The 14,814-nt window shown below is 41.3% G+C and overlaps 1 protein-coding gene across 1 annotated transcript in view; it reads left to right on the top strand.

The window, feature by feature from the left end:
* Nucleotides 1-1,682: 1,682 nt before the first annotated feature.
* The window catches only part of LOC138978317 (uncharacterized), an 18,685-nt gene continuing 5,553 nt past the window's right edge, over nt 1,683-14,814 (top strand). The window contains exons 1-7 of the mRNA XM_070351021.1: nt 1,683-1,752; nt 2,511-2,750; nt 7,656-7,767; nt 8,307-8,389; nt 10,992-11,178; nt 12,990-13,091; nt 13,638-13,701. Of these exons, the coding sequence (XP_070207122.1) occupies nt 2,533-2,750; nt 7,656-7,767; nt 8,307-8,389; nt 10,992-11,178; nt 12,990-13,091; nt 13,638-13,701 (766 nt within the window). The 5' untranslated portion in view covers nt 1,683-1,752; nt 2,511-2,532. The remainder of the gene's footprint in view (nt 1,753-2,510; nt 2,751-7,655; nt 7,768-8,306; nt 8,390-10,991; nt 11,179-12,989; nt 13,092-13,637; nt 13,702-14,814) is intronic.

The raw sequence follows: 14,814 nt of genomic DNA, 5'->3' as shown, positions 1-14,814 counted from the left end.
CTGTTTTTCTGTGTGGGTGTGGGTGTACGTCTGAGACACACAGAGAGAGACTGGGAGAAATTCAAGTTTTACGCCCTCACAGCAAAGCCATTAGGGGCATGTTCCCGGGTTTTAACCCGACTTTAGATGAGATACACAAGTGTAAGCGTGTTTAGGTGGTATCAGCCATCTGCACTTATGGCAGAATGACCGAGGTCTTTTACGTGCCACTGTGGTGACACGGGGGTGGGAGATGGATACCGTCTCTGGGTCTGCACATAAAGTTGACCTGTGTCCGTCCCGACCCGGAATCGAACCAGCGACCTTTCTATCACAAGTCCAGAGAACTACCACCTGAGCTACCCGGGGCCCCCGACAGAGAGACCGTGACACGAGTGTGCTTTTTAAGAAATTAATTCATCAACATATTCCACTTTGCACGAAAGGCACTCAAGCTGTTCATTTTGTGGCATGTGTCCAAGTGAAGGAATGTTCTTATATGATGTAAAAGCCTGACCTGGGCCCATATTCAAGAAGGCTACGACAGTGGTTTTGTCGGTACAAAAAACAGAAAACTTCCGATAACCCCCTGTCGTAGAATTCACGAAGAACCGATAGCGAGTATCGTAGGCACTGTCCTACAATAAAGTTAGAGGTGCCTATCCCTACCGATAAGGCAAAAAAATAAAAATAGTCTGTTTACGGTAACATAGACCCAAAAAATAGGGTCGGTAGGTCGGGATTTTTTTTCCATTTTTTTTCATTTTTTTTCTCCCCCAAATGCCAAAAAAAAAAATCTAGGGTCGCGCGAAAAAAATAGGGTCGGTCGGGTTACCGTAAACAGACTATTTTTTGTGTGTGGCCTAAGCACTGTTGTCGTTACGATAACTTTGATTTCAAGATTGCGGCCATCAGTTTGCAGCGTTACGGGGAAAGAAGAAATATTGTAAGACATACGATTTGGGGGGACGGGATACATGCACAAACTCATATTCCGCATGAACGATATTTTGCAGTTGACTGTTGAAGGATGTGATAACTGATAACATTCAGTTTGCGAACAGAATGGGTGTCTAGCCTCTTGTCTCGCAAGTGATACTCGCGTTGCGGTTCCACGCGTCTGGTGCATATCAAGATGTTTGCGTGGCGCCGATATGGGGTGAGCCAGCCACGGTCAGCCAGCCGCAGCAAACCGCGCACCTTGACCGGGCTCAGCCGCTCAGCTGCTGCGTCAGTCGCACGCGCAACCGAAAACAAGGGAATCCTCCCGCTAGCTATCGGGAGGCTGTCCGATGCCTGTGAATTCGGCAGTACGACAAAAGTTGTCGGACAGAGAGCTATCAAACTTCGGGGCGCTTGTCGTGGTACATGCAGTCGTACCGTCTTGCATACGCGCCCAGATCTGAGATGACGCGCCGAACTGTTTTCACAGGAAGAAGTGTGCCTTTAAAATGTAAAGTATTCGATAGACGCACGCACGCACGCACACACACACACGCACGCACGCACGCACACGCACGCACGCACGCACGCACACACGCACACAAACACGCACACACGAACACACGCTAATATATAGCTGCCTCATGCATACTCCAATGAAAATAGACAATTCAGTTTGCACTAAAACAGGTCGTTACTCTCCACCATCCTCACCCACCCACCCATATACACCCTCTCGCCCTATCCACCATTACACCACACACCCTTTCATTCCCGTACCAATTTTTCGTCGCCGTACTGTTCGGGAAAGGTTTCTGCTTCAAGTCCAAGGTAGGCCGTGTTTTAAGAAGAAATACTATCCTCAGAGCTGTCAGCATAAATGAAAAGGGTGATTACTGTGCATTTGATTTAAACACTTTTTTGGTCTCCATTAACTAGTGTGTCTTTATTATTATTGTATTGCAGCTATTGAAATGATCGATGATGTGAGTCATTTTAAGTTTTCACTCCGTCAAGTAGAAGAACGCTTGAAACCTGGGTAAACCAAATATGAGCGAATATATGAACAGACCAAACTGAAGCAACTCAAGTTTCTCTCGATAGAAACTAATTTGGACTAGCTCGAATATTTTGGAGTAAGGTTTCAGTTCAAACAGTTGAGGTTGTTGTTTGAATACTGTGGATACGGGTTAGTTATCAATTTGAAGGATTATTTATTTTAAAGTTTAATAGGGAAGGAGCCCTGTTTTGAACGTTTCTTCTTTAACATACATGTCTTTGCGATGCAAACGCAAATGTCATAAGTGACTCATTCTTTGAAAAGGGGGATAGTTAGAGTTCTTGCCGTAAACATGCCTTTATATTTATATTATTTAAAATACCTTTTGATGAGAGATAATCAAACATACTCGAGTAAAATGAGCGTGTTTTTTGTTTCAATGCGAAACCGATAAGTCTAAGCATAGTACGTATTGTCCTTGCTGTCATTGTTTGTCTTCATCGAGGTCTTTATAATTGTCTGTTTTTAACTTTATCATTAGGGAAAAAAAATGACCTCTTAGTATATCTTTGTCGTCTTTTTGACGCAGTCGCAACCCAATCTTGTCCAAAATGAGAACCGTTTGGCTCACCCCTCTCGTCGCCGTGCTAGCCATGGCGTTGGTCACAGGAGTGACGTGTAATTGTCCTAACAAAGCCGCGACTCTGTTGACCTACAACGCTGGCCTGACCCCTGCTGTCTACGGGTATGACGAACGCAGGTCTCCTGTTGTGACCGCCATCAAGAAGAAAGGAGCGGATGTCGACTTCATGTGTCTCCAAGAGTTTTGGTGAGAACTAAACTGAGCAAAATAATTATTGGACCCATTTTCGTACCCCAACTAAAACATTCAATCCCGAGTAACTTCATTCAAACTTAATATGCCATTAAAGGCCCCTCACTTGGCTACCAGGCACACTTTTCAGATCAAAGATTTCTGTTATAGGTATCACGTGACCACCGCCGAAGTAAGGGTACCCCCAAAATCGACCTGATAACTAACGTCAGGTACCCATTAAAAAAACGACAAAAATTCAGAATAGGCTTAACTTATCAACCTTTACATACAAGGAGAAAGCCAAATCAAGTATCTATCCAGAACAGGTTGTTTTGTTTTGCTATCTTGCGTATCTCTTGTGTAATGTCATTTCTACTGATGCAGGTGTGGAGCTCATGAGCAGTAGAAAACGAGAGGTTTGTGGGTCCATTTTGAGGGGTATCTTGACAAAAAGCGCTGTATTTTAGTAATGCCGGAATGGATTGCTTCGAAACCTTCAGGATCTCACGTCTACATACGAGACTTACCCTGGGTAACATTTTGGATCACGACATGTTTGTACTCAGATGTTATGTACAACATGTTTTTATACCCGTCACAGGGTTGTGAATTTACATCCCAAATATTCATGACTTTGCATGCATACAGACAAATGGTTTTTAGAACAACTGCCAAAGTTTTATTTGAGTATGAACACTGACGGACATTTGCTAGCGATGTAAACACATAAGAAAAAATGGAGCGTTCAGGCTGATTGCTGTTGAGGGCGGTTAACTCTGAGTGCCTCTCAAAACATGCTGCGGTCACAGATGACTGAACATCGCTGTCACACTGCAATCATCCACAAAAAATGTGATCGTGTTTACAGGACTAGCAAACGTAAACTAGTGATTGTACTTGAATGAAACTTTGGCAGTATTTGTAACACTCATTTTTCTGTACGCATGCAAAGTCATGAATTGTTTGGATGTAAGCTAACCTATGACACGTTTTAAAACATTTTCTGAAAGATTGCATATCATCTCAACAAATACATGAAACGATGCAAAAATTTACCGGACGTACGTTTTGTATGTGGACTTAAAATCCTGAAAGTTTTTATTCAGACATTGCTGAACTACTGCGCTTTTTGTCATGGTACCCCTCAAAATGGACGCAAAAACCTCTCGTTTTCTACTGCTCATGCGCTCCACACCTGCATCAGTATTAATGACATTACACAAGAGATACGCAAGATGGCAAAACAAAACAACCTGTTCTGGATAGATCATTGATTTGGCTTTTTCTTTGTATGTAAAGGTTGCTAAGTTAAGCCAATTCTGAATCTTTTTCGATTTTTTAATTGGTAGCTTTTGGACGTTTTTGTCAGGTCGATTTTGGGGGTATCCTTACTTCGGCGGCGGTCACGTGATACCTATAACAGAAATCTTTGATCCAAAAAGTGTGCCATATAGCCAAGTGAGGCCTGTAATGGCACATGAAGTTTGAATGAAATGACACGGGAATAAATGTTTTAGTTAGGGTACGAAAATGGGTGCAATAATTGTTTTGCTCAGTTTAGTTGAAATGAAAATAAGAATAATGTAAACAAATCAATAACTACTTTTTACCTGCCGTCCCTTGTCCTACAAAAAGCGTCTGGACTCAAGATTCACATTTCTTATCGTCCTCCTAGTAAGAGTATAGAAATAGCTTTGTTATTCCTTATCATTTTGTTTCGTAAATGATTTTTTTTTGGGGGGGGGAGGGGGGGAAGGGGGGGGGTGCTGGGGAGTGAGAGGTTTTAGCTGTTGCAGGCAGATAATTCTTCATACAGATCCAAATGCCTTGAAAGTCAGTCGGCAAACCGATGCATTTTATCGTGTTATGGATACGAACTACCTTAAGAACCTAACGGTTCTGAGGTCATCTGCAGGAAACATAATTTTAGATGTTATTTGGAATAATAGCTTCGTAACTCTCGCAGCTGAATTAAAACAATTTATATTTCGAAGCAATTGCATGTATAATAAAGCTGTCAGTGACAGTGTCATGAGCCACGGAAAGATTTATGATGATCCTCGCTTTAAAAAAAAAACCAAGACAAGAACTACGCCGAAGACAAATTAACTGTATATTAAATAAGTTGACGGTTTAGCACTGGTATAATTGCTTCATTATTCACCATCTCTAATATCAGCAGTAAATCCTTATTACCGAAACATTGTACCGATGTTATAGAATCCAATTATATGTTTATGATCTCTGTACCTACCTTTTATAACATAGAATAAAATTCGTTGTATAGAATAAAGTACTTTGTCATATAATATGCGTCATAAAAAGCTAAGCAGATGCGTTTGAGTGCAAATCTTTGTGATGAGACCATTTATTTTACAACCAGTTACATGACTGGAAAGGGCATCCTTTCCTCTACCATATTCAGCAATCAGATTGATTTTACATGAGGTAGTGTCCATTCTGTGCAAAAGACAACACAACATAACCCCCCCCCCCAAAAAAAAAAAAAAAAAAAAAAAAAAATTCACAATAGCAAGCTTCCTGCGTTAAAATCGACAATAAATCAGAGCAGCTAAAACTGAACACATTTGCATGAACCCAAAATAAGGTTTGTTCACCAGTCGTTTTCTAACAAAGACGTTATGGCATGCTGAACGGTGTATGTGTCATTCGTCTCAGAGGGGAAAAAAGGCAGTTTTTAAAGCCGTTTGAGCGGGTAATGAGACACAAAATTGAGCATTTCAGTTGAACTTAGGCTTTTCAAAACTGAGTACCACTTCTGAAAAATGTATTGATTTAAACATTACTCCTTTAAATTTTCAAATGCTTGCACTGAGTCTCATAGAGTTTTGTTGTTGTGTTTGTTGATGAATGTGAGCTTTGCTCTCTAGTTATTATAAATTGTGTACATTAGTAGCAGAAAAGGGGAGAGAAAAGAATGCTTACCCGCTTTTCTGGACATTACACAACTTTGCACCCATGTATAGCAGTAGTATGCAAAGATAAAAAAAAATGACAGACTTCAAAAACCTCGATATCACACAACTTGGCTCTAATTAGGGTATGGCGCTAATTTGGATGAATAAATACTTGGAGAGATAGAAAAATAGGGGTTAATAATTATTAATGCGCATCCATCCATCCATCCATTCATCTTGACGTCTGTACGTGCCTTCACCCACCCACCCATTCATTCACCAACCATTTATCCATCCAATAATTTGCCTATATGTCCCCCTACCCCCTCCCCAATATATGCATAAGGTACACACAGACCTAAGTTGCTCGCCCCAGTTTCGTGGTGTTGTTTGATTCATACAGTAGGTTTGTAATAAAGTCACCACAACTGAAATGCATTCTGATTTTCTAAACTATTGAGAATGTGTGAGACACACGGAGTTTCCCTTCTTAGTTTCAGAAACTCACAAAGGACCAAAGTACACGTACCTCAAACTTGACCAGTTGACCAGTCTGCAGTCTTCTTCTTTTTACATTTAGTCAAGTTTTGACTAAATGTTTTAACATAGACGGGGAATCGAAACGAGGCTCGTGGTGTATGTGCGTCCGTCTGTGTGTGTGTGTATGTGTGTGTGTGTGTGTGTGTTTGTAGGGCGATTCAGAGAAAACTACCGAACCGATCTTCATTAAACTTTACATGACAGTTCCTGAGTATGATATCACCAGAAGTTTTTTCTTTTTTTGATAAATGTCTTTGATGACGTCATATCCGGCTTTTTGTAAAAGTTGAGGCCGCACTGTCACGCCCTCATTTTTCGATCAAATGGATTGAAATTTTGGTCAAGCAATCTTCGACAAAGGCCGGACTTTGGTATTGCATTTCAGCTTGGAGGCTTAAAAATTAATTAATGAGTTTGGTCATTAAAAATCTGAAAATTGTAATTAAAATTATCTTTTTATAAAACGATCTGAAAATAATGTCATCTTATTTTTCATCATTTTCTGATTCCAAAAACATATAAATATGTCATATTTGGATTAAAAACCAGCTCTGAAAATTAAATATATATCAAAATTATGACACAAATTAAATTTCCGGAATCCATTTAAAACCAATTTCATCTTCTTCCTTGTTGGTTCATGATTCCAAAAACATATAGATATGATATATTTGAATTAAAAACAAGCTCAGAAAGTTAAAAAGAACAGAGATACAGAAAAGCGTGCTATCCTGCTCAGCGCAACCACTACCGCGCTATTCTGGCTAGTCAATTTCACTGCCTTTGCCACGAGCGGTGGACTGACGATGCTACGAGTATACGGTCTTGGTGAGAGAAAAAAAAATGCAGTGCGTTCAGTTTCATTCTGTGAGTACGACAGCTTGACTAAATGTTGTATTTTCGCCTTAAGCGATTTGTTCTTTGACTATGGGCAACTGCACCCGGCCATACATGTGCGCTGGACCGGCACGGTTGGCCTAGTGGTAAGGCGTCCGCCCCGTGATCGGGAGGTCGTGGGTTCGAACCCCGGCCGGGTCATACCTAAGACTTTAAAATTGGCAAACTAGTGGCTGCTCCGCCTGGCGTCTGGCATTATGGGGTTAGTGCTAGGACTGGTTGGTCCGGTGTCAGAATAATGTGACTGGGTGAGACATGAAGCCTGTGCTGCGACTTCTGTCTTGTGTGTGGCGCACGTTATATGTCAAAGCAGCACCGCCCTGATATGGCCCTTCGTGGTCGGCTGGGCGTTAAGCAAACAAACAAACAAACAAATACATGTGCGCTATCTAGACTGAGTTTCGTACGGGTGAACTTGTATGTGTATGGCCGGGTTTTCTTTTATCCCGTAGTTCATTAAGGCAATCATACTCAATTTTCGGGGGTACCAGATGACTGTGTGCTAAAACTTCAACATTTAGCTTTTACATTTAGTCCAGGTTTTGATTTTTGGTTTATTCAGGTATGAGGAGGACGTGAAGAATGTAGTGGAGTCTCTTGAGAGTGAGTTCCCTTACCACTACTCAGCGATTCACAGCGACGTGGGACAACTAAGGAGCGACCGTAAGAAGCAAGTGAGGACATTTAAACACTTCATGCAGCCTGACAAAGAGGGTGGGGGGGAGACAGACAGGCAGACAGAGAGTGGGGACACACACACACACACACACAAACGCACATACGCAAGCACACACACACACACACACACACACAAACGCACATACGCAAGCACACACACACACACACACAACCACACACACACACGCACGCACGCACGCACGCACTCACACACACAGACACACAATCACACGCACACACACACACAAACACACACACGTGCGCGCGCGCGCACACACACACACACACACACACACTTTTCCAATATCGACAAGGCGTCAGGAATCTTTAGAGATTAAATCGCATGTTGCACATCTATATTTTCGCTAATGGTTCAACTTCATTCAAACTACTCTCTCGGCATTTTCAGCTTTTAGAAAAGAGCGAACTGCATGACTTCCAACAGACTAGTTGTATTATAAGTCGTATGACTTAGTATTATGTTATCACGTGTATTGGTGTATTTTCAATAAAAATATTCTCTTGACATTTTCAGTTTTTTGGCACAGTGGCAGACTTGGTGCTTCCAGGACGTAACACTGTCCCGTGCAATGTGTGGAGTATCACCAAGCTCAGCGCGTATGTAAAACACGCCTTCTACTATGTTGACTCAAGTACCATGAAACAAACTATGAAAAGATCACAAATGTGTTTAGAAACTACTAGTTTTGTTCAATATTTGACACAGCAAGCCATGTAGTAATCTGTTTATCCTTCATACACATACGGTTTACTTTACTTGCGAGTGTGTATGTGTTTGTGTGTGTGTGTGTTTATTTTTATTTTTTACTCTGACTTAATGCTTTTCATTACACAAATGGACAATAACTGATAGTAAAAGAATATTGTTGTGTCTGCAGGTGTCAACATGTGCGACATCCATATAATAGTTGTTCCTCCCTTTTCCGTTTAGAATCAATATTCAATTTGGTTTTGAACAGTTCAGCACACCAGCCGGCCAGGTTTCAATTGGTTTAAAATCACCCCCTATCAAAATAAATGTACATTGGTGTTATGTGAACATTGAACCAACACTTAGCTTACACAAACTTTGCTTCTAACTTGTAACTGCCTATTAAAAATACTTTCCAACTGTATAACGAATTTGGTTTTTTACATTTAGTCAAGTTTTGACTAAATGTTTTAACATAGAGGGGGAATCGAGACGAGGGTCGTGGTGTATGTGTGTGTGTGTCTGTCTGTGTCTGTGTGTAGAGCGATTAAACTACTGGACCGATCTTTATGACATTTGACATGAGAGTTCCTGGGAATGATATCCCCGGATGCTTGTTTTATTTTTCCGATAAATGTCTTTGATGACGTCATATCCGGCTTTTTGTAAAAGTTGAGGCGGCACTGTCACACCCTCATTTTTCAATCAAATTGATTGAAATTTTGGCAAAGCAATCTTCGACGAAGGCCGGACTTTGGTATTGCATTTCAGCTTGGTGGCTTAAAAAATAATTAATGAATTTGGTCATTAAAAATCGGAAACTTGTCATTAACATTTGTTTTAAACGATCCCAAAGCAATTGCATCTTATTTTTTGTCATTTTCTGATTCCAAAAACATATAAATATGTTATATATGGATTAAAAACAAGCTCTGAAAATTAAAAATATGAAAATTATGATTAAAATTAATTGTCCGAAATCGATTTAGAAACAATTTCATCTTATTCCTTGTCGGTCCCTGATTCCAAAAACATATAGATATGATATGTTTGGATTAAAAACAAACTCAGTACGCTAAAAAGAATAGAGATACAGAAAAGCGTGTTATCCTACTCAGCGCGACCATTACCGCACTATTCTGGCTTGTCGATTTCACTGCCTTTGCCACGAGCGGTGGACTGACGAAACTACGAGTATGCTGTCTTGGTGAAAAATGCAGTGCGTTCAGTTTTATTTTGTGAGTTCGACAGCTTGACTAAATGTAGTAATTTCGCCTTACGCGACTTGTTGTTTCATACTCAGTGATAACTAGCTTGTTCTCTTTTGAAGACGTTTCATTTTCTGGTTGGTCGTCCTTCTCTCTTAGGTTCACCGTTAGGCCTAATTACAGTGAATCAACTTTGATAGACATTCAGCAAAAATTAAATACAGAAAAAAATCACAAATGGTCCATATTAGGAGCCTGGACGCCCAATATGGACCAGTGAAGCGACCTTCACGAATCACTGTAAAAAGCCCCCAATGCTTCAAAATAACATGATACAACTTAGTGTGCCAGTCAGACTAATTAAAATATGTTTAAGATTGATCTGTTCGGGTTGATGAGAGCATTATTTGAAGCACACCAGGAAACTAAAGAAGCTTATCAAAAACAGAGTGAAAATAAGTGAAACTATCAACTACCACGAAAAGAAGATTATTTTATATATTTTTTGGAAAGTTATTTTCAGCAAGCTTCTGAATGAATTAATGAGAATAGCCTTTAGATTTTATTTTATTCGATTTGTTGAAGGTGGTCTATATTAGGGGACACACACATATTTTGCTATTTTGCTATTATTTATTGTTTGCAGTAGAAATACTGGGATCAACACTGCTCAAATGTAACAAATACGGTCTTAGCTGTCAAATATAAAAATGTGTGTGTGATAACAGCTTTGGTTGTGGACAGAAACGAGTCTGTTTTAGGCGGCAAATTTAGAGTGGACGCTGCCAAAAGTGAGAAAAAAAAGAGAAAGCCAAACGGTTTTGAGGTTTGTGTTTGTGCAACTGTTTTGACATGTGCAAGACAGTTATCCAGAGAGGGTGAATACAGCGAATGAAATTCTTTTGAGCGCTCTAGCGCCGTTAGTTTGTCAGAACAGGAGGTGGTCCATATTAGGAGCCGGTCCATATTAGGAGTCTTTCCCCTACACTAGAAAGTATAGCGTGACGTGTACGTTCTCAAAATCCTTCCATGGAAAACTGCCATCGCAAAAATGTTCCCAGAATGACGTACGTTTGTCTCGGTGAATTTGTCATCATGCATGAGCAGCGGAAATCCCTTTCAGACTAGATTGACACGATCTCATTTACATGATCTCATTAACATGAAATCACAACGCGTGAGTGCACGGTTTGGCCTCCCTATTTTCGTCACTGTCTTCTGTGTCGACAGCAGCAACACTGTCTTTTCTGTCACCAGCTCCCTATTTTCGTCTCTAGCACTATGTCTTCTGTGTCGACAGCTGTCTGACCGTGAATTGCCTTCTGACCAACGACCATAGAGAGTGTATGACAACGAACTGCCAGAACAGTTTGTACAGCTTGAGTCCAGAATGTCGCTCTTGTGTCACCGCCTCGTCGTCTGGGATGACCAAGATCTGGAGCAGGTGCACCACAGCCACACAAAAGTACAACCGCATGAACAGACCTGTGAGTGCTCGTTTGGCTGACTATAACTGCACGAAAGTGGTACGAACGGACACAGTTTTTCGTCAAAATCAGTACGAACGGACACAAAACTGGTTTTTTTTTGCAAATTCAATTCATCTTATAGTTCACATTCCCGCAGTGGGGCACTGCGGTTATGAAATTAAAGGCCCCTCCTGTTTTTGGAACCGCAGGAGCTTTCTAGTTTGCTGTTAGGTAGATTTTTGGTTCCTCTTTCCTGTCATGCTCTCTTTTTCTTCATGAATTCTTTTCTTTTTTCTGCCTTCTTGCTCATTCACCTGTATTTTTTCCAAAAATCTCTTCTCTTGCCGCTTGTCTCGCGATTCATGTATAGTTTAATCTGTTAGTGTTCTGATGTAAGTCCAGCAGTAGATAGGTTAAGCCTATTTTAACATACTGGAAACTGGTAATCTTCCAGTAGGTATTAATTTAGTTTTACTAAAGCCTGCTGGGACACAAGTAATGGGTTAGTGCATTTGTAAACAGGAATCGCTTGACAAGTGGCCCCCTTCATCCCCCCCTTCCTCGTCCTGATATGGCTCTGCGTAGTCGGCTGGACGTTAAGCAACAAATAAACAAACAAACAAAATTATGGTTCACATAGGTCCAATATCACACGCATTCGTACTTTGTGCTATCTGACGACCATTGGAACACACAGAACTTGTAGTGGGGACCAGTTTCACTCTGATCTAACGAATGTGTACGAACGGAAACGCTGTTCGTACGAATGGAAACATGCACTTTTGTACGAACGGAAACATGGTGTATGAACGGAATCTGGGTGTTTTCAAAAGACAAGTGATTGTACAAAAGCCATGGGTTTCTATAAAGTTCTGTTCAAACAAAATGTCGTAACAGGCAATGGTTTTAGTGATAATGTGCAAATCAGGGGTCAGATTCGATAATACAGCGAGAAAAACAAGAAAATGTTAAAACATCAGGCAATTCTGCCACGTTTGGCCCGCGTGTGTTATCATGAGGATTACTAGCACCTTGGTACTTATCGTACATATAGCCCAACCAATTTGCTACCTTATTCTTGCAATATCACAAAAGCGCGCTGCCCACACGACTTACCCCCACGTTTTTCCCCAAGCAAGTGTCAAAAATGAGGCTGTATGAACGAAAACTTCCTGCGGACGAACGGAAACATCCGGTGTATGAACGGAATCAGTTGACACACCGTGAACTGGTTGACTGGCTAAGTGGCTTGCTGGTAGGCGGGCGGGTTAGCTGGGTTGCTTTCTTGTTTTCTGTATGATTGTCTGACTGATTGTGTATGACTCTGTCTGCTCCTTCGTCTTCTTGCTGTGCTAGTTCTGAATATATGTTTGTCTGTTCTGGTCTGTATGTTTCTATACCTGACATCCTGCTTCTCTGTCTGTCTGTCTGTCTGTCTGTCTGTCTGTCTGGTTCACATGCCCGTCCGTGAGTCTGCCTGATAGCTTACCTGGGTGGCCTTGAGTTGCGAGGTTCTCTTTTGCTGTATAATATGTATCATCTATTTATTCTTCAGCAAGTCAGGATGTCCGCCCGTCTGTCTGTCTGTCTGTCTGTCTGTGTCTTTATGACTGCTTGGCTGTTTTCTCTGCCCCTCCCTCGGCACCCCCCCCCCCCGGCCTCCCCTCCACACACACACTTGCCCCATTTTGATGTATCTTTTCAAACTTGGCTGTTCCACTGAACTGTATGATGTCCTTGCATCATCTGTTGGCAATCGTATCTGTACTGTACGTTCGTAATCAACAATTTCTGTCTCAAAGTGAATGACGTGCCTTGTGAAATTACAGGGGCTCGTGGTGCTAAGCAAACAGCCGCTGAGCAGCGTCGAGTATGTCAACTTTCTTGAGGGGAAAAAGGTGTTGTTAGAACGCGGCTACATTCGTGCACAGGTAACCTTTCGCTAGTTTTGTTTTCTTGTGGAGATGTTGCGGGTATATTGTAATTAATCGCTTTACTGGTTGGACTAACTGACCCTGACTTTAAGCTGTTTAACGTCGCCTGAAATGGCTGTGCGTGGCAAAGGCGAATTATACATTTAACTGTTATTCGCCGATCGTGTTTGGTTTCGGGGTAAAAGAGACAAAGAGAGAGAGAGAGAGAGACAGAGACAGAGACAGAGAGACATAGCGACATAGAGACAGAGAGAGACCGACATACAAAAGAGAGAGAGAGAGAGAGAGAGAGAGAGAGAGAGAGAGAGAGAGAGAGATAGAGAGACTGAGAGAGAGAGAGAGAGAGAGAGAGAGAGAGAGAGAGAGAGAGAGAGAGAAGCCAAAGAGGGGGGTGAGGGGGGTTAGAATAAAAACAGAGAAAGGGAACGAGGGAGATGGTGGCTGTGTTGGTAAGTGCATTATGTATGTGTGCACGAGCGTGTTTTTTAATGTCGTGTTGGCCGGCCTGCATTCTTGTCTGACAGACAAACTGTATTTTGACAGGTTGGCAATAATCCATCGTACGTATGCACTCATCTCACATCCGTCTTTCCTACGTACTACGAAGGTAAAACCATTCTCTCTCTACCTTTATTGTACAACCTCAACAACCAGGCCTTGGCCGAAAAGTAAGTCGCGTAAAGCAAAATTAATACATTCAGTCAAGTGGCTGTGGAACTCACAGAATGAAAGGCTGTGTGCACTGCATTTTTTCTCCAAGACTAGTAAAACCACGGGTTGACCGAAACCTCGCAGCCCAGATAGCGTTGACACATTGTCTCGGTAACACATGCCCAATGAACCTAATTTGCATAACATTTTTGTTTCTCAATTTGTGATCTTGTTTTTAATCCAAACACAGTATATGTATATATTTTTGGATTGCAATCATTTTTAAATCTTTTAGAGGTGGATCACCAAAAATGCAGACTTGTACCTAGTGAAATTGCAGAACGGTTATCCACCAATTATGCAAAATATGTGGACTTGTTTTACCCACGTAAATATGCACACATGTACCTAGTCAAATTGCAGACTCGTGCCCACTCATAAATTATGCTTGCAACCACCACAACATCAGGATTATAATACAGAATTTCACCCATGATAAAATTCACAGCCTCAAACACGTTAGGGAACTTGAAGGAACAAAATCTCAGTACGACAGTGATCAATATAGAAGCAGAACCAGCAATACGACCCAATGATCGAAACCATTCTATTCAGTGTTACACCAGTGTCGTTGTCTTCGTAAATAAGTGAGATCAGTACCTTTTTACATTTAGTCAAGTTTTGACTAAATGTTTTAACGTAGAGGGGGGAATCGAGACGAGGGTCGTGGTGTATGTGCGTGTGTGTGTCTGTCTGCGTGTGTGTGTGTGTGTGTGTGTGTGTGTGTGTGTGTGTGGAGCAATTCAGACTAAACTACTGGACTGATCTTTATGAAATTTGACATGAGAGTTCCTGGGTATGAAATCCCCGAACGTTTTTTTCATTTTTTTGATAAATGTCTTTGATGACGTCATATCCGGCTTTTCGTGAAAGTTGAGGCGGCACTGTCACGCCCTCATTTTTCAACCAAATTGCTTGAAATTTTGGTCAAGTAATCTTCGACGAAGCCCGGACTTCGGTATTGCATTTCAGCTTGGTGGCTTAAAAATTAATTAATGACTTTGGTCAT

This window comes from Littorina saxatilis, linkage group LG10 (genome assembly GCF_037325665.1).
Source record: "Littorina saxatilis isolate snail1 linkage group LG10, US_GU_Lsax_2.0, whole genome shotgun sequence".
NCBI lineage: Eukaryota > Metazoa > Mollusca > Gastropoda > Littorinimorpha > Littorinidae > Littorina > Littorina saxatilis.
Note: the sequence above shows the minus strand (reverse complement) of the source record. Positions and strands in the feature narration are given on the sequence as shown.